Consider the following 21,203-nt stretch of genomic DNA (forward strand, 5'->3'; position numbering starts at 1 on the left):
CAGTACGAAGTCTTACAACACCAGGTTAAAGTCCAACAGGTTTGTTTCGATGTCACTAGCTTTCAGAGCGCTGCTCCTTCCTCAGGTGAATGAAGAGGTATGTTCCAGAAACAATTATATAGACAAATTCAAAGCTGCCAGACAATGCTTGGAATGCGAGCATTAGCAGGTGATTAAATCTTTACAGATCCAGAGATGGGGTAACCTCAGGTTAAAGAGGTGTGAATTGTGTCAAGCCAGGACAGTTGGTTGGATTTCGCAGGCCAGATGGTGGGGGATGAATGTAATGCGACATGAATCCCAGGTCCCGGTTAAGGCCGCACTCGTGTGCGGAACTTGGTTATAAGTTTCTGCTCGGCGATTCTGCGTTGTCGCGCGTCCTGAAGGCCGCCTTGGAGAACGCTTACACGGAGATCAGAGGCTGAATGCCCTTGATTGCTGAAGTGTTCCCCGACTGGAAGGGAACATTCCTGCCTGGTGATTGTCGCGCGATGTCGCAGGGTCTGCATGGTCTCACCAATGTACCACGCTTCGGGACATCCTTTCCTGCAGCGTATGAGGTAGACAACGTTGGCCGAGTCGCACGAGTATGTACCGCGTACCTGGTGGGTGGTGTTCTCACGTGTAATGGTGGTATCCATGTCGATGATCTGGCACGTCTTTCAGAGATTGCCATGGCAGGGTTGTGTGGTGTCGTGGTCACGGTTCTGAAGACTGGGTAGTTTGCTGCAAACAATGGTTTGTTTGAGGTTGCGCGGTTGTTTGAAGGCAAGTAGTGGGGGTGTGGGGTTGACCTTGGCAAGATGTTCATCTTCATCAATGACGTGTTGAAGGCTGTGAAGAAGATGTCGTAGTTTCTCCGCTCCGGGGAAGTACTGGACGACGAAGGGTATTCTGTCGGTTGTGTCCCATGTTTGTCTTCTGAGGAGGTCGGTGCGGTTTTTCGCTGTGGCGCATTGGATCCAATGGATCCATCTGCTCCATGAACCCTTTCAGTTCCTTTGCCATTGCTGGCACCCTGCCCATTGTCGAGCATTACCGATCCAGCGGTGTGCGAGAGGCTGAGCAAATGCATACAGAATTACCTGCAGGTAAACGATACGGGGGAGATCTCAGCAGCGGTGGTCTGGGAAGCGCTGAAGGCAGTGGTGAGAGGAGAGCTGATCTTGATCCGGGCTCATAGGGGCAGGACAGACAGGGCAAAGACGGACCGACTGGTAAAAGAAATTCTACAGGTCGACTGGACGTACGCGGAGACTCCAGAGATGGGGCTTTTAAGGGAACGGCGGAGGCTGCAGGCGGAGTTTGGCTTGTTAACCACAGGGAGGGCAGTCTAACAGCTTAGAAAGGCGAGGGGGCCGATATACCAGTATGGTGAGAAGGCCAGCAGGATGCTTACTCAGCAGCTCAGAAAGAGGGAGGCGAGACCTCCGGCGGCGATCGCGAACGGGGCGGCCGCAGCAAAGACGCTCCCGTACAGCCACAAAATCGCGGCTTTTTTGGGGGGGAATTTTCCCCCCCAAAAATCCTTTAGGCCCCGCGAATTCGGCCCTCCCCAGGCGCCAAAGCTCCGTTCCACGGAGCTGGAGAGGGAGAGGAAAAAAAAGGAGAGACGGTCCCGCCCGGTGAGCTGCACGTGGAGGAGGAGTGGGGATCGCCCAGAAACGGCCTGAAAGTCTGAGCACGGAGAGGATCACAAGAACAAAATAAGAATTTTAAAATTCAACCTTCCTTGTTCCTCTCCTGATGGTTCGCTGCATTTTTTCTGTTGTCTCCGCCAGCATTCCACATCATTTTGTGGAACTCTGTCCTGAGTGCCTCCCTCATGGCGTTTATCTCTGTTTTTATCTCCTCCTTTATGTCATTTATTTCCGTTTTCAGCACGCTTCTCCATTCCTCCCCCTGTGCGGTTACTGCAAATTAAAAAAAAATGAAAAACTTTTTTAAAGGGGAAAAAAAACTTTCAAAAAAAAAAACCCTTTTTATTAAAAAAAATCGTTTTTAAGAGGAGAAAAAAACCCTTGGGGTTTTTTTTTTGGTTCTTTGGGGGGAACAAAAAAAGAAAGAATTTCTTTTTCGCACCAAAACCCAGGAAAAAAAGAGAAAGGCACAGAAAGAAATATGCCTGCAAATAATAAACTGGGGGACGACGACGAAATGGACGAAGGAAGAGCAGCGAAGGCGAAGGAAAAAGCAGGAGCTGCGGCCACGGATCGAGGCGGAAGTTCAGGAGAATAAGGAAGCGGAAAAGCTGGCGAGCCGAGCAGCAGAGCAGGAACAGGACGCGGCGACCATCCCCCACCCCCCGCACAGGGGGAGGAATGGAGAAGCGTGCTGAAAACGGAAATAAACGCCATAAAGGAAGAGATAAAAACGGAGAGAAACGCCATGAGGGAGGCACTCAGGACAGAGCTCCACACAATGACGAAGGAGATGCTGGCGGAGACAACAGAAAAAATGCAGCGAACCATCAATGGCCTGGAAAGGAAGGTGCAGGAGAAAACTATTCAGGAGTTGGAGAGGGCCGCCTCGGACCAGAGCGACAGGATGGTAACTCAGGAAACTGAGGTGAAAAGGCTGGTAACGACCCAGGGGAGCCTAAGAGGGAAAGTGGAGGACCAGGAAAATAGGTCCAGACGGCAGAATGTTAAAATATTGCGTCTGCCAGAGGGGATGGAGGGCAGACACCCAACAGGCTACATCATCCAAATGCTGGGCAAGCTAGTGGGAAGGGAGAAGTTTCCAAACCCCCCAGAAATAGACGGGGCGCATAGGTCGCTCCGACCCAGGCCCAAAGCCGGGGAGCAGCCCTGAGCGATTATCGTGAAGCTGCACAGGTTCCAAGGCAGGGAAAAATTCCTAAAGTGGGCCCGGCAGACGAAAGCGAGCACGTGGGAAGGGAAGACCATAAGGGTGTACCAGGACATTGGGGCGGACCTGGCCAAAAGAAGGGCTGAATTCAACAGGGCCAAATCAGCTCTCTACAAAAGTAAAGTGAAATTTGGGATGTTATTCCCGGCCAAACTCTGGGTAACATTTGGGGGAAGGAGCTGTTTTTTAACACCCCAGCGGCAGCGGAGGAGTTCGTTAGAGCAAACAAACTGGGGGAGGGACAGCCACAACGGCCATCATGAAAGCGACGGGGATGGAAAAGAAAGGAAGAATCGGAACAAAGAGCAGCGGGCAGACCGCAAACAGAAACAATAAGATCACGAACTGTACACCCGTGTTTGGCGCACTGTGCGGGACTGTGCTGACTCGTTCCCGGGCTCGTTCCACCTCTCAATGTAATGGAGGGGAGCGAAGCAAGGTGAATGAGGGTGAGGAAGGCGGACAGGAGGGCGAGACAAGGGCTAGCAAAAGGAAGGTAAAACAAGACCAGAGCAGGGCAAGTGCTGGGAGGGGGGCCACCGTGCTAGTGAGGAGGGCTAACACGGGAGGGCAGGAAGAAAGGCGGGCCGCGGTGCGCTTCTCAGGGGAGAGGGAGCACCTGGCACAAAGAGAAGGCGGGGGCAGGGCAGAAAGGGGGGGAAGAACACAGGGGGGGGGACAGAGGAACAGGGACTAAGGGGGGGGGGGGAGAGGAGTCGGGGGGAGAGCACAGAACAAAAGAGAAGCAAAGGGAAGGGTGAGGTAGATAAGCAGCACAAACACAGGCCTCGGCAGGCATAGAGCAGGGCGAGGAACCTAGATGGTGCCACAAACAGCCACTCGGGAGGGCTTCAGGACGAAGAGAGACCCTGGAGTGCAGGGGCGCAGCCACGTGGCGTACACACAGCTGGCGGCCATGGTGGGTGCGTCCTGGACAAAAGGAAACCCCGGAGCCCTGGGGCCCGACCTTGTAGTGAGAGCGGCGACCGCGGCCATTTTGTACGGCCCCCTAACGAAGGGAAACCCCGGAGGGCAGGGGCGCGTCCACCAGGTAAGTATGGGTGACCCCGCAGGACCGGGGGGTCAGAAAAACCCCACCAGGATTGTTACCTGGAACGTAAGGGGACTCAACGGCCTTGTGAAAAGATCCAGAGTCTTCACCCACCTAAAAAGCCTAAAAGCAGACATAATCTACCTACAAGAGACACACCTGAGGGAGAAGGACCGACTGCTGGTAAGAAAGGGCTGGGTGGGACGGACATACCACTCATGCTACGGGACAAGGGCTAGGGGGATAGCAATATTAATATATTAATTAGCAAGAGGACAAGGTTTACGGAAACCAAGTCAGTTACGGACCCAGGGGGACAGTTTGTCATGGTTGGCGGTGTCCTGGAAGGGGCACCAGTCGTACTGGTAAATGTGTACCAGCCCAACTGGAACGACACAGAATTCATAAAGAAGACCATGGCAGAAATCCCCGACCTTGACACACACCGACTGATCATGGGGGGCGACTTCAACTGTGTACAGGACCCACTGACCGACCGATCAAACCCCAGAGCAGGGAGAAAGACTGGCATGGATAGGGAACTAGGAACATTTATGGAGGAGGTGGGGGCGGTGGACCCATGGAGGTTCCTGCACCCGGGAGAGAAGGAATTTTCATACTTCTCACAAGTACACAAGGTATACACCCGTATCGACTTCTTAGCAGTGGGGAAATCGGTGCTTCCAGGGATCACGGGAACGGAGTACTGCGCGATCGTTACCTCTGACCACGCTCCACACTATATGGATGTGAGGTTGGAGACAGGCCGTGCCCAGGCCCCACATGGAGGCTGGACACAGACCTCCTGGCCGACAAGGTCTTCTGTCAGAAAACATCGCGGGCCATAGGCGACTACGTGAGTAACAACCAAAACGGGGAGGTCTCATCCTCCACGTTTTGGGAGGCACGGAAGGCTGTGATTAGAGGAGATATCATAGCCTACAAGGCAAGCAGAGATAGGGAAGAGAGGGTGGCCAGGCAACAGCTGGTGGACTCCATCCTGGAAGTCGATAGAAAATACTCCGAGGCCCCGACCGTAGAGCTGCTGGCGGAGAGAAAAAAAGCTGCAAATGGACTTTAACCTGCTATGCACTAGAAAAGCAGTGTACCAACTCCGTCAGACACGGGGGACCTTCTACGAACACGGAGACAAGGCTGGCCGTCTATTGGCTCACCAGCTGAGAAAGCAGGCAGCCACAAGGGAAATAGCACAGGTGAAGGATAGCAGAGGCAGACTGGTAACAGAACCAAAGGAGGTCAATCGGGAATTTGAGACCTTCTACCGGGGACTGTACGCCTCCGAGCCCCCCAACGGGGACGAGGGGATGAAACAGTTCCGAGACGGACTGGAACTACTAGTTGTGGAGGAAGACAAACGGATGGAGCTGGAAGCACCAATAGACCTGGGAGAAATCATGGAGAGCATCAACTCCATGCAAGTGGGGAAGGCACCGGGACCCGATGGATTCTTGGCGGACTTCTACAAAAAATTTGCACTAGTCCTGGCCCCACACCTAAGGGACATGTTCGCGGACTCACTGGCAAGGGGCATCCTGCCCCCAACGCTAGCGCAGGCCACAATCTCACTGATACCCAAACAAGATAAAGACCTGACGGAATGCGGATCATACAGACCCATTTCACTGCTGAACGTGGAGGCGAAAATACTCGCAAAGGTCCTGGCCAAAATGCTGGAGGGCTGTGTACCAGAGGTGGTTGCAGAGGACCAAACGGGCTTTGTCAAGGGTAGGCAGCTCACAGCGAACATCAGGTGGCTGCTGAACGTAATAATGATCCCCTCTGGGGAGAGAACACCAGAGGTGATCGTCTCCCTGAACGCAGAAAAGACCTTCGACAGAGTCGAATGGAAATACCTCCTCGAGGTACTGGAACGGCTTGGGCTAGGAGTGGGGTTCACCGCCTGGGTGAGGCTCCTGTACAACGCTCCCAAAGCGAGCGTCAGAACTAACACTACTACCAGCTCTAAATACTTCCAGCTGCAGAGAGGAACAAGACAGGGCTGCCCCCTGTCCCCACTCTTGTTCGCGCTAGCCATCGAACCCCTGGCGACAGACCTGCAAAGTAGCCAGGCATATTTAAAAAAAAAAAAAAATTTAGAGTACCCAGTTCATTTTTTTTTCCAATTAAGGGGCAATTTAGTGTGGCCAATCCACCTAGCTTGCACATTTTTGGGTTGTGGGGGTAAAACCCATGCAGACATGGGGAGAATGTGCAAACTCCACACGGACAGTGACCCAGAGCCGGGTTCGAACCTGGGATCTAGGGGCCGTGAGGCCACAGTGCTAACCCACTGCGCCACCGTGCTCCCCATAACTAGCCAGGCATAACACGGCAATCTGTTTTATGCATTTTGCTTCCCTGGAGATGGTCCCAATCCAATCTTGAGCACTAAAATCTAGCCTGAAGCGCCAGTGCATGGCCGAGCATATGCTGCACTGTCCGAGGATGCCACCTTTCCAATGAGATGCTAAACTGAGGTATACGTAAAAAGGTCTTTTGGCACGAAGAGCAGTGGATTATCCTTGGAGTTTTGGCCAGTATTTATCCCTCAATCAACTTCACTAAAAAAATAACAGATTTATCTGAACATCATCACATTTCTCTTTGTGCCATCTTGTATGGAAACCGACTGTCATGCATCCTGCAATGCAACTGTGACTGCAACAAATGTTCCTCATTGGCTACAATACAAGCTGAAATCATACATGGCATAATAGATATGGAAGGTTTTCTTTTTCTTTTCTTTTTAAAAAAATGAATTTAGAGTACCCAATTATGTTTTTTTCCAATTAAGGGGAAATTTAGCATGGCCAATCCACCTACCCTGCACATCTTTGGGTTGTGGGGTTGAGACCCACACAGACATGGGGAGAATGTGCAAATACCACACGAACAGTGACCTGTGGCCGGGATCGAACCAGGTCCTCAGCGACGTTGGGCAGTTCTTTTTATTTTATTTACAGAAATAAATAATTTGAATAATGCATTTCACAGCATGAGGATGTTGCAAAGCACTTTACAGTTGGTGAAGTATTGTAGTCACTGGTCATGTAGGTAAATGCTAAACTGGAGTATAGTTTGATGGGTGCTGGCTGTCTTTTACCTTATCTAATTGCAGGTGCAGGTGAACCTTAAAACATTTACATGACCTGATTGTTCCAAATAGTCACAACATTCTTTAAATAAAGCTGCTTCCTTGCCTCCCACCTGAAGCTGGTTGATTCAAATTGTGTTTCTTAGCAAAGTTAATCCAGCCTGAAAAATGGAACAAAATTTAATGCTTGCCCCTGACCCCATGTGGTGAAATTGGAGGCGGAGGGGCGTTTAATCCAGTGGGAGGTTGTGGGGTGCGTCCGTGCTGCCTTCCCATCTCTTTCCAATTAAGCCAGCCCGATGAAGCACAGCTCATGGACAGCCTCCCCGTCCAGATTCCAATCTATGTCCTTAAGTGCTCTTGTGGGCATCATCCTGCTGGTATCAGTCTTGTTCCCTTGTTCGGCATTCAAAGGGACTTGACTTCAGAAGGGGGATGAGGGACCTGCTGAGAGCTACAAACCTCATTCTGACCCCCACCACTCTCTCATCCAGCAACCTCCTACCCATGGCCCCTTGTCCTGCTCTTGCTCACCTGGCTGCATCATTGATCCTCGGCCTCTGGTGGGTGCATTACCAGCAGCAACCACCAAGCAATGGGGTACGACAGGGCACTACTAGTTCGTAGTTCTTTGAGGCGGGGGGCGGGGGGGTGTTTGTCCTTAGCACCTTAAATGCCCAACACTGGCCAGTTAAGTGCCTAGTTAATTTTGTAAATCTTCCTCAACAGAGGTGGCTCTTGCCAGTTCTCCAGGCATTGGGTGAGACCCCTGTCACCAGCATTCAATTCTGTCCATGATTTTGATTTTCCAGGGTAGCGGCTCTGGATAGTACAGAGCAATTTTAATTTTAAGTATACTTTTATAATTTTCACTCGGCTCTATTTACCACTAAAGTCATCCACTATGGACTGCTGCCAAGACAAAATTAACATGTAGCCAATGGTGACGTCTGTGCTAAAGTTGTGGCACCGCTGGCCAGAGCATCCATTTGTGCACTCTCTTATCTTGGACTTTTGTAACAATTCCATAAATGCCGCCATCCTGTGACTGGTGTATTCATGCTATTAAGTAAATCAACTACTGGAGGATCTAGTATTATTTTGCTACTTTCCCCTGGGTTCATTTAAATAGTTTTAAAAGCTGATAATTTTTAGATTCATGCTATTAGGTAAATCAACTACTGGAGGATCTAGTGTTATTTTGCTACTTTCCCCTGGGTTCATTTAAATAGTTTTAAAAGCTGATAATTTTTATAAAACGAGAGGAATGTGTAGTGATCTCTGCATTAAATAATACATGATCAGACTATGTTAAGCAAGTACAGGCAAATGAACACTAGATGGCCTCACAGCAGGACCCATATAAATGTTTTCCCGCTCTTTCTTGAAGGAGTGTGTGTCAGGATTGCAGAGAGAACAGAAGTGAGAAAGCTAGAGAGAAGAAGTTATTAGTTATCACAGTTTTATATCAAATTATTTAATAATTGATATTCTACAGTTATTTATTTGTTTTACTAGTTTAGTATTAAGTAAAAAGAACTTACAAGATTAGTTTGTATTACTCAATAAATTACTTAATTATTACTGGAAGATTACGGCTATTATTGAACAACTCAGTTTGATTAAGAGAATAATAAATATATTATATATCGTAATGTAACAGGGTGGACTTTCAAATACATCATGTCATGGTTTTTCACCCACTTGGAATTTCATCATTACTGATCTCCACCTGCTCAGCTCATGTAAATAACCGTACTCAAGGAGTTCCTCTGTAGGAAGCCATGTTGATTAGTATTTTTTTACAATGCTAAATTGATTGAAAAAGGAAAACCTCAGTATTTGGTCAGCATTGAACTCTCCAGGCTTGAATTCCCCGTTGAAAGGGTGTTCGGGCTCATGGCTTTTGACAAAGTTGGTGGTTAATCTAGGTCCACGAGCTGGTGTTAGCCTGTGTGTCATTCAATAATGGCAGGCAACCACACTTGTTTATATTATTTACATGCATTTAAAATGATCTCCAATCTCAAAATATTTTGTCCTTTTAGTGCTATTTTGAGAACTATGTATAAATTGACTACATAATTTAACTCTCTTTCATTCTTGAGCTGTCCCTAGATTTGATAATGATGCTCACTGAGGGTCATGTGTTTCTGCCTTGGGTCTTCATGTGCCCATGCAGGTTAATTCTCAACCCATAAATCTTTGGCCACATGGGGCAGGAAATCCCACAAGGTATTTGCAATCTGGAGTGCAGTACTTGTTCCATTTACTTTCCATCTCTGCCACAGATCTACCATATCATTAAGATGTTGGGACTCATTGCATGATACAGCTTGATGAATGAGGTGATGAGGTGTCACTATTTTAAATAATTGCTAGCAAGCTCCTCCCAGTCATTAATATTAATGCTCTTGCCCTTCAGGGAGAGCTTCTTCCTTTGTTCTTCCCTGCAACGTTGGCCATTTGAGAATGGGGAAAATGGTATTTGGCAGGGGAGAAACAGTGTCCAGTCCATCAAATTGATTTTGCAGGGATTTTGCCTGAATGCTTGTGGAGCAGGTTTCAAGAAGGACACAAACATTTATTTAACAGTCCTCCTGTTAAATCCCAAGACAGCGATGAAGGTATTGCTGATGGAATTTGTATAGAACTCTTCTGTGTCATTGATAAACAGTCCAGGTCTCGCTGAAGAGTAATGACAACTGCTCCGTATCCTAGGACAATTGTTAACTTGCAGAGGTCTTTGTTGTCAAACACCCGCTGCCGCAGTTTGTCGAAAACTGAGCTGGTGCAGCTGATCTAGTGTTGGATCCCCTCATCAGTGATGGCCTTTTGAGAGAGATGGCTGCTGAGGTTTGGGAAGTGCTCAACATGTTCCAGAGTCTCTCCTATAAGGGACGTGAAATATAGGTGCGGGTTTTGTTTTGGCAACATTCAAGGAAAGGTGGTGCTGCTTTGATGCAGAATTGAAGAGATCGAAAGTGGCTTGCGAATCTGGTGCAGAGGGGGCAACAACATCACACTTATCTGCGAATTATAGATGATAAATGTCCCTGGTGGTCAGCTTAGTTTTGACATGGATGTTACTGAGGTTGAAGAGCTTTCCATCTAGACTGTATTTAAAACTCACATCAGAGGGCACATGATCTTTGATGAGGCGAAGGTATATTGTAAATAATATGGGGACTATCGCACAGCCTTACTTGACCTCGATTTGAATTTTGAAGATGTCTATTGCATATCTTCCTCCCAAGGCAGTTGCAATCAGGTCATCACTCTTCTGAGAGACTCATGATTTACAGAATCAGATGCTTTGGGCAGGTCCATGAATGTAATGACCAGTTCCTGGTATTGTTCTTGACATTTTCCTTAGATTTGTGTGGCAACAAAAACCATGGACTGGATTCTCCGCAGCACGACGCTGGAATCGGGGCAGGCACTGGTTTGACGTGGGTCAGCGATGCTCCACCCCCTCCTAACCGGCGTCATCGTGACGCACGGCCTGCTCAATTGCACTGATGGGCTGAGTTCCAGACGGCGCGGGCCACATGTGGTCCCAGCAGTCAGGAACTTTGCGTGCCGTCTGCGGACAATGTCCAGCACTGCCACACTCATCTGGGATCCGTGCCGCTGGCTAGGGGGGCTTCTTCTAAGGCTGGGGGAAGTGGTGGAGCGTGGACAGGGGATGGACTGTGGGGTCGGGGTTGGTGGTTAGGGTTCCAGCACGACCAGTGCCATGATTTCCGGTGTAGGCTGTCAACCCTGCGCATGCGTGGCCCGGGACCTGGTGATACTCGGGCCATTTTCCGCACGATCGTAGGCGTTTCACATGGTGCTGGTGCTATTCCCTCACTGGTACCGGAATCTGTGAAGGGTTGACGCCGCTTTTCCCATCGTTAAACCCCCGTGAATTCTCCGTTCACGCCAGCATTTAACCTCAGGAACGGAGAATTCCGCTCCATGTCAGAAGTTTGTCTGGAAGGGCTGAAGCCACACTATAAGACCATGTGATGTATAATTTGAATACAGGAGTAGCGAGGTCTTGCTTCAATTGTAAAGGAGTTTGGTTTACTAAAGGGTTTGGAGTACCAGGTGTGCAATTTTAGTTCCCTTACCTCAGAAAGGATATTATTGCCAGAGAGGGAGACTGCAGTGCATGTGCAATTCTCTGGCAACAAAGGTTCACTAGATTTGTTCTGGGGATGGCGGAACTGTCCTATGAAGAACGATGGGCAAACTGGTCGTGTGTTCCCTAGAGTTTAAAGAGTGAGAGGTGACCTCTTTGAAATCTACAAAATACTTAAAGGACTAGATAAGGTAGATGCAGGGAAGATGTTTCCCTTGGTTGGGGAGCCTTTAACCCAGGGCACAATTTCAAAATAAAGGGGATACCACTTCGGACTGAGATGAGGGGAAATTTATTTGGGTAGACGGTTGTGAATCTTTGGAATTTTCTACCCCAGAGAGCTGTGGGAACTCAGTCATTGAGTCGGTTTAATTAGAGATTGCTAGATTTCTGATTTAACAACGCAAAGGGTGATGGGGGCAGTGGATGTAAAAGACATTGAATTGTCCAAACTGCCATGATCGTATTGAATGGATTACCCCTTTTCCTATATTTCTGTTTAGGAGCAGAAGTTAGTAATTGGGCCCATTGAGTCTGCTCTGCCATTCAATGAGATCATGACTGATCTTACATGATAATCCTCAACTCCACTTTCCCGCCTTATCCACATAACCCTTGATTCTCTTACTGATTATCTCAGCTTTAAAGATGCTTAACACTGTTTTTGGGAAGATTTCATTAGTCACATGAAATACGTGGTTCAGGATAATCTATTAATAAACTTTGAGTGAAACAATGAGAGCCACAAGCTACATTATAACATTATTTCTGGTGCCCACAAATGCTCCGTTTCCACTGCGATATCCACTGGTCAGGAAAACCTCAAGCATTTTGACAGATATTACATGCACCTTCTTCAGGGCCACCTGGATGTGGACAAGATTGTGGATGAGAAATGCCAGCCACCATGACCCCTGGACCGTTCTCATCGTGTATTTATAGATGGCCACCTTGGCCAGGCCCAGGAGCAAACTCGCCAGAAAAACCATCTAATTTAGCTACCTCCCTGCCCCCATCCCCACCACCACCACCTCTGCACCAGGTGGCCAAAGATCAGTGTCAGACCAAAGTGGAGCCCTTAAATAATCACCTCTCACATGCAGCATATATATGAAACAGATTCATCCTGCTACAAAGGTTATAAGTAAGATTAATATTGCTGTGATTTACTATTTATAAGTGCATCAGGAACTTTTGTATCTGCTGCATTTGTTTTTACTGTATGCTGTGCTTGGGAACTTGGGTGTGGACACCACAAATACATTGAATGCCTTCCATTGCTGCTATCCTGAGAGGATTTTTTCAAAGGCAAATTGGAGAAAACAATCTTTCGATTTTTAGGTCCATTGCTCGTACTTGGAGCAGGTTTAATTATGGGGCTATACAGCTTTAAATAATATGTACTGCTAGCCGACATTCATCTGATATAAAAGCAGTTGTTTGCCACAGCTGGCAAGCTGTAATGGGATCCACCGTTTTCACGTAGTATCTTGCTACAGGAGTCTCTGTCTGGTGTGTTGAAATCCATTAGGGACTGTGGTTTTTGAATACTGCTGTATTTGTAACCTTTCTGCTGATTCACAAAGGTTTTGTTGTACTTTGGCACTTGGACTCAATGTGTACATAATTGGCTATTTAATTGAGTTCAGTGCAACTGACTAGAGCCATATTGTACACCTCTTAGCTCAAAATTCACAGCCCTGAGCTGTCGACTGTCGCATACAACAAACCTGTAAAAGATACATTTATGATGCAATCCGAGTGCCAAGTAATGCTATGGCAAGTCTTGGATTGGATTGGATTTGTTTATTGTCATGTGTCCTGAGGCACAGTGAAAAGTATTTTTCTGCGAGCAGCTCAACAGATCATTAAGTACATGGGAAGAAAAGGGAATAAAAGAAAATACATAATAGGGCAACACAAGGTAGAGAGGTTAGTAATAATGTTAGTCTTAGAATTAAATTTTTAAAGATTAAAACGAGTATAAGTTAAGTAAAAAGTGGATCTGTTGGGGAGAGCTCGCAGAGAGTCGCCTCGCTCCGGCACCATCTTCTAAAAAGGTAGCAGCAGACGTTACCAGACATTTGACACAGCGTGGGACTTAGCAGCTTATTGCCCTCATTTGAATAGCATTTTCAGCTCGTTATGGTTAAAACACTCCTGTTTTATATTTTGAAATTGATTTCCTTGTGCCTGAAAATACAGAGAACAAGGAATTGTTGTATCATTTATTTGACCGAATGTCCTTTTCTGCCATTCAGCATTATATGTTAACTGGAATTTACATTAAGTAGCATCTATGTATATAAGTTGTGTTTTTAAAATTGCAATGGAAATTCTGTACCCTAGGGGCAGCTGCCTCGTGATGTTATGCAATCGCCAAATGCACGATCTCTTCTGTTTTTAATGTTTGCTTAGTAGTGTACCTATTTAAAAAAACTGTGAAAAGCTGTTAGAAAGGTTCTTACCTAACTGTAGTGCATGTGCAATTCTTTTTATAACTAGATCTCATAAATAGATATTACTAAATACATTTCCTCAGGACCACTCAACCACAGTCCAAATATGTGCAGTTTAGGTGAATTGGCCATTCTAAATTGCTCCTTAGTGTCCAAAGATGTGTAGAGTTGTGGGGATGGGGCTGGTGATTGGGCCGAGGTGAGTGCTCTTTCGGAGGGTCTGTGCAGACTCGATGGGCCGAATGGCTTCCTTCTGCCCTGTAGGGATTCTATGATTCTATGACTGTGCATAATAAACAGTGTCTGTTTGAATCATATAGGAATATTTATATAAACTTTTGATTATTTCATAACTTGAGGGAAAAATATTTTCTAGCTGTCTCACTTTAATAGATGCATGCTGTTTTTACTTTATATTAGCAGGGGTCACGCAAATTGTACAAGAGGGTGTTGAACATTAACTGCACATTGTATTCCATAGATCAGAGAGTGCACATGTACGTCAACTGATTCTATAAAGCAGGTTAGCCAAAAAAAAAGTTGAATGGTTAATGTAGCAGCAATTGATCTTCTGGTCTTGAATACCTTCCTTGCAGTGCAGTGAGCTTATGAAACTACATCCAGGCCAGCTTGAATTTCCATCACCTGCACACGCATAGAGAAGCAGGCATAATCAATAGACAACCGAGCAGACAGCACTGGCACCGTGCCTTTCTGAGTAACCTCAATAGAATAACTTAGTGGTCTAGAGGGAATAGCTGAGCGCTTCTTAGTGGTTAGAGAGTACCGTATTCTGCAGCCATGACAAGTATAAAGGATCATGTCTGACTCCTTTTGGACTCTGCTCTCCAATTTCTCCATGCCGGACACTAGCATGCTGCGACGTTCAAAAAGGTACAGTCTTTTACACTCCATTCTGCTATAACCTTGTCAAAGCTGAATCCCTTTTCACAGAAATATGGCAACTGATTATCCTCTACCTGCATTCTAGAAAATTATTCTTGCAGGGGTAACTGTTACTGAAAAGATATGTGCTTCATAACATGCCAGTAGGATGTTTTAAATTAAGCTATAATTAATGGTATTGCTTTGATTATGATCATTTGTGAAAAGCGTTGAATGATCTTTTATACTGAGGGCGTATGTTCGACTGAAGGAATTGGGTGTGCTGGAAATATTTACGCTTGTTATAACAGTTGAAGGATAATGCAGTGTTCAGTAGCTTACGTTGCAGAGAACATTGGGCACTTATGCCATTATACTGACATCAGTCAAACTGGTGTCGGTGAATATTGAAAGATAATGAAAGGCTGACCTTCTCAAAACTGACTAGAATGGTACTTAATATTAGTGTCTGCACATTTTGAATTGGTCCCACTTGTCAATGTCTCATGCTGCACCTCATAGAAACAATCCCATTTTCTACACCAAAAGGACTTTGTCACAATTCAGTGACTGAGCTGCATCTGCATTTTATATGCCCTTTGATTCCAAATAGAAGTACAGATTATTTGTTTTTGATCCAGAACAAAACACATCGTTGGGGTAAATATTTGTAAGCTTCAGATATGTTGCAACATTGTATCCTGTTTTGTATTTTTAAATGTCTTGTCTTACTTCCCTCACTTTCAATTTAACCCAGATGGCATTGAGTCTAGTCCTTAATCTGGTCAAATGTGCTATTTATGTGCTTTTGTAATGAAAACCTCCAGACTGCTTTGTTCATTTCTTATACACAGGAAATCAACACAATGAATAATGCTACTTCTGATGTTAAATATTTTTTCTCTTCAGTTTAAATAATGTTTTTTTTGCGCAATTCTGAGATCATTTTCTAATGCTGGGGTAAGTGCACTTTTCCACGTAAAAATGCTGTTAGCATCAATCAGTCCTAAATCATGTATGATATAGTCAGATTCAGAAGGTTTGCTTACTCAGCCCAAACCAAAAACTACCATTCCACATCCCAACGTGTTGTGGCTCTGAAAGATCATTAAGTCGTCCCGAATTTCAAAGAGCTTAATGTTTTAGGTAAACAATTGTAAAGAACAGACTCCAACTGTCTAAACTCATTTACTGTGGGATCTTTACAGTTGGGAGAGAGGGGAGACTTCATCCCATCAGTTGGGATTAAAATCATACCCTTCAGACTAGGCAGGAATGTTGCTTTCTCCCTCTTTATAAATACTCCCCAAATATTGCAGTGTCTCGTCTGCCTCCGTGTGTCGTGCAGGTGCCAAAAATAACCAATCATTATGAGATTTCTTTTTTACTGGGCTTGGGCACGATGCTCTGTCTCGGGATTTAAAACTAGGCTGAGTTGGTAGTTAGAAGAACCTATTTAAGTTAAATAAAACTGTAAGAAATGTTTTATAATATGGCATGTCTGCAGTGAGTCTATAAATGTTGCCACAGTTCCAGAGGACCAGAGGATGCTCTCCCATTTGAGAGCTGGCTGATAGTGATTTAACCTGAGGGTTACCACATCATAGCTGAGGGGCAAGGTTGAGAAGGCGGAGCCTTCATGGATAATTCAGCCGGAACTGGAATTGAACCCATGCTGTTGGAGTTGCTCTACATCACTAGCCATCCATCCAGCTAACTGACTCCCAGTGCGAGTCTATATGGATTAAGTGAAAAATAAGACAATCACCATTAGAGTACAGTGTTTCCAAATTGAAATTTGCAGCTGGAACCAATATTTTTTTACCCCTCCGTTATTTTGGGCTGATTGTTTTAATTTTGGAAGACTGTTGTGTCCCAAAGCACAAATTTACATTTTATAATGGAAGCCTTGTTGCATTGTGGTAAATTTGGTTGTAGCACCTTGTATAAAGCATATGTTAACATTAAATTCAGGGGAGACGGCATAGTGGTAATGTCACAGGACAAGTAATCAGGCGGCCCAAACTAATGCACTGGGCACATGGGGTCAGACCCCACCATGGCAACCGATGGAATTTGAATTCAATTAATAAATCTGGAATATAACGCTAATCTGTGATGATTACCATGACAAGCATAGTATCGACTATTGTAAAAATCCATCTTGTTCACTAATGTTCTTTACATACATACTTACCACGTGTACCATTTGGTCCTTGAGCTTGCTCTACCATTCAATAAGATGAGGGCTGATCTGATTGTGGCCTCAACTCCTCATCTATCGTTTGACACCCTTGTTAGTCAAGAATCTACCTATCTCATCTTTTAAAATATTAATTGCCGCTGCCTCCACACTCTTATCAGGAAGAGCGTTCCAAAGATTCACAACGTTCTGAGAGAAGGAAATTCTTCTCATCTCTGTCATTAATGTGAGACCCTTTATTTTTCAACTCTGTTCCATAGTTCTAGTCTCTCCCACACGAGGAAACATCCTTTCAGCATCTACCCTGTAAAGTCCCCTCAGGATTTTACATGATTCGATAAAATCACCTCTCAATCTTTGAATATCCAATGGATAGAGGCCTGTCCAACCAATCCTTGTCTGATAACCACCTCACGGTTATCAGTCAAATATCCTTCTCTGAACTGTTTCTAATGCATTTAGGCCCTTTCTTAAAGAAAGAGACCAAAACTAAAATAATATGAGATGTAGTCTCACCAATGCCCTATACAACAGTAGCAAAACATCCCTGCGTTTACGTTCCATTCCCCTTGCAATAAACAACAACATTTAATTTGCCTTCCTTAATCACTTGCTGTATCTGCATGTTAACTTGTCCTGATTCATGTACCAGGACACCCAGACCCCTTTGCACCTTAAGAGTTCTGCAATCTTTCACCATTTAAATAATATGCTGCTTTTCTATTCTTCCTGCTAAAGTGGACATTTCCCACATTATACTCCAGTTGCCAAATTTTTGCCCACTCATTTAACCTATCTATATCTCTTTGCATAGTTCTCTTCGCAACTTACTTTCCGACTTATCTATGTGGCATCAGAAAATTTAACAACCATACATTTGCTCCCTTCATCTAAGTCATTGATTGATATACATTATGTTGAGGCCTTAAGCACTGGTCTCTATGCCATTCCACCTGTCACATCTTCCCAACACGAAAAATACTGATTTATTCCTATTATCTGTTTCCTGTTAGCTAATCAATCCTCTATCCATGTTAATATGTTACCCCCTACACCGTGAGTTCTTATTTTGCATAGTAAACTTTGATGTGACACCTTGTCAAATGCCTTCTAGAAATCTAAGTACAACATATCTACTGGTTCTCCTTTACCACATTGCTTGTTACTTCCTCAAAGAACTCCAATAAATTAGTCAAACATGATTTCCCCTTTCACACAACTAACTATGTTGACTCTGCTTGAATGTATTGAGATTTTTTTTCAGGCGCAGCATCACCAAACTCTCCCATATATGAACTTCTCATCTTCTGTGATTAAGATCTTTACTTTACAGCCCAGTATCTAATCATGTTGTGGTGCTATCCCAAGTGTTCTAACTATGAAAGGTCTCTTTTATAGCATTTGATGCTGTAATGTCCCAACATCTATTTATGTTAATTCTTGGAAAACAGAGTTGACAGTCTCTAATGAGATAAGGCCATTTAAAAATTGAATTTAAAAAATAATACGAACAGACAGAATACAATATGCAAATAGTTATTCTATTTCATAATGCCTCATTGTAACATTGAAAATAGCAAAACAAGTTAAATTCAATTTACCTACTGTACCAGCAAAATTCCTGGAACTAGCCATCCTAATATTAGGAAGATGATTATTTACCTTTTTCTGAGTTCCACACCAAATTTCTGTAAACTAAGCTTTGTTCAATTCAACATACCTGATCTTTTGACTCCTGCGTTAATGGTTGACCAGTTAAACTGCTACCAAACTCCTAGGTGTGTGTTGGTCCCTTGCCCCCCCTGCCACAAGCCACACTTTACTCAGAAGAAAGAGACTATCCCAACCAACTAAGTGAATTATCACTACAGTAATCATGCTCCCCATCTCAAACAACTGTGTGTGACATGTGATCATTTGCATCATTTGTTTAGCCCAAACTGTTGGTTTAATTATTCTGTGAATGTAAGTACTCTCCCGCTGGCTGGTGTGTGGTGGGTTTAACCCTTCCAAGCTAATAGCAACATCTTTAATGCAAATGTATGCCTAAATTTCTCCCACGATAGATAGTAAAATATCTCAAAATGTGACCACCTTATTGTGTTTACTTTGATTGCTGACTTTTGATAATGTTATTGGAGATGTACTTGTTGAAGGACTAGTTTTGGCAGTTTTCCTGAGGTCTATATTCCTGATTTGGTAGCACAGCCGAGATTTAATGAAGCTTCCCTTACGAAGAGGTGAATTATTCTGAATAAACAAATGCATTTAAGCGCATGTACTGCAGAGATTTAATCTCTCTGAAAAAAATCAGTTTTCAGAATTCATTATAGTTTAATGTTTCTTGGTCAAACAATGTATTAAACAGTCGAATTACAAACCAACATTTTTTGTCCACCATATGATTGCAATCTAATACAAATAGTTGAGCAAAAATGAAACGCTATTTACCTCTCTTTTACAGCAACACTATCTGCTTCATCCCCATTTAGAATCCAACCTGACTGCTTTTTGTTCTCTTTCTATTTTTGCCAAAGATGGAAAAGAAGCTACTGCAGATAGCTAATAGCTGGCTGATATGTTGAGGGGGCAGTCTCACCATCACCTTTGTAAAACTCCAAGCATTTTAAAGAACCTTTATTTATTTCAATATATTTTGATTTTATTCTGTCCGTTGATCTGTTTGAAATTTATTTTGAGAAATGAGTACTGATGATGAGAATCATTTGTTTTGGAATAGTTTCCCATCCTTGTAGTGTAAGGAAACCAGGAGTAATGTACATAACTGAAGTAACCAGATTAGCAAAATGCTTCAGATTAACAGAAGCTTTGTGGCCTGCTGCGAGTGCTAGTCTACTGTGTTTATATTCTTCAGAGTAATGATTAGTATTGTTTTATTTGCCTCGTATTTTTCAGAAGGGCTTACTATGATAGAGATTCTAAATTAAAATATGGTAGAAAATGTAAAAAAACATAAGATTTGCATTTATATAGTGCCTTTTTCAACTATAGGGCAGCCCAAAGTGCGTGGCAGGAATTGAGTGTCTGCTGTTGTAATATAGTCCATTTTTCCACAGCAAGTTCCTACAAAGAGCAATGTTGTTATGACCAGAAATTCTGTTTGTGATCTTGATGAAGGGATAAATATTGACCAGAACACCAGGAATAATTCCCCTGCCCTTCTTCAATATAGTGCCCCAGGAACTTTGATGTCCATCTGAGAGGGACGTTGAGGCCTTGGTTTAGTGTCTCATTGGAAAAACAGTACCACCAACAGTACTGAGCTCCCCCAGTACTGCACAGGAATACCAGCCTTGCTTTTTTTGTTCACCCGTCCTGGAGGGCTACATTTTAAAAATTAATTCATAGGGTCTGGCCGTTGCTGGAAAGGTCAGCATTTATTGCCTATTCCCGCAGGGGGTGCTGAACCACCTTCTTGAACCATTGTAGTCCACCTGGTGTCAGCGCAATCATAGTGCTGATGGGAAGGCAGTTCCAGGATTTTAAGCCTGACGGTGAAGAAACAACATTACAGTTGCAAGTTAAAATGGTGTGTAGCTTAGAGGGAACTAACAGGTGGTGTTGGACCAATGTGTCTGCAGTCCCTATCCTTTTGGATGATGGAGGTCATGGTTTTGAAAGAGCCTTGGAGAGTTGCTGTAGTGTACTTTGTTTAATGCAGCCACTGCTGTCACTGGCGATGTTGGTGGAGGGAGCTTAAGTTGGTGTGTAGGGTACCATTTAAGTGGGCTGCTTAGTCCTGGATGGTATTGAGCTTCTTGGAACCACATTCATCCTGGAAGTGGAGGTTATTCCATCAAGTTGCTGACTTGTGCCCGGTAGATGATTGGAGGCTTTGGGGATTCAGGAGGTGAGTTGCTTGCCTCAGAATTCCCAGTCTCTGACCTGTTCTTGCAGCCACATTATTTATATGGCTGGTCCAGTTCAGTTTGTAGTCAATGGTAATTCCCAGAATATTGAAAGTGGGATTTCAGCAATGGTCTTGCCATTGAATGTCATGTGGAAATTGCTAGATTCTCTTGTGTTGGAGTTACTTGACACTTAGCAGTCCAAGCTGGAATGTTGTGCAGATCATGCTGCATTTGGGACAGGACTGCTTCAATATTTCAGGTGTTGCAAATGGTACTCAATGTTGTGCAATCATCAGCGAACATTGCCACTTCCCAAGGGGAGGTAGTTAATGAAGCAGCTGAAGATGATTGGACTACAGGAACAGCAATGTCCAGGGACTGCAAAGATTGGCATCTTAATAAACACCAGCATATTTCTTTGTGGTAAGTATAACTCCAAACAGGTGTTGTGGAACTATGGTTTATTTCAAACATGATTTTTTTGAATATACTGGCTGTAAATCCTGAATTGAATATTTTTGAGAAGACTAGCTCCAAATTCCCATGGCTTAGGTTCACGGTCAAAGATAGCTATGCTTTTGCATTGCTGTACTTTTTACATTTCATAAATCAATGGTG

At 44.5% G+C, this 21,203-nt stretch overlaps 1 protein-coding gene across 6 annotated transcripts in view; it reads left to right on the top strand.

The window, feature by feature from the left end:
* mast2 (microtubule associated serine/threonine kinase 2) overlaps nt 1–21,203 on the top strand; it is a 594,513-nt gene that overhangs the window by 380,716 nt on the left and 192,594 nt on the right. Inside the window, exon 1 of one of the 6 annotated variants that reach the window (XM_072510840.1) lies at nt 14,428–14,519. The exons of the other annotated variants lie outside the window; for them this stretch is intronic. Coding sequence (XP_072366941.1) covers nt 14,446–14,519 — 74 coding nt within the window. The 5' untranslated portion in view covers nt 14,428–14,445. Of the gene's footprint in view, nt 1–14,427; nt 14,520–21,203 lie in introns of those variants that run through there. 6 annotated transcript variants of the gene reach the window in all.

This window comes from Scyliorhinus torazame, chromosome 7 (assembly GCF_047496885.1).
Source record: "Scyliorhinus torazame isolate Kashiwa2021f chromosome 7, sScyTor2.1, whole genome shotgun sequence".
Lineage (NCBI taxonomy): Eukaryota > Metazoa > Chordata > Chondrichthyes > Carcharhiniformes > Scyliorhinidae > Scyliorhinus > Scyliorhinus torazame.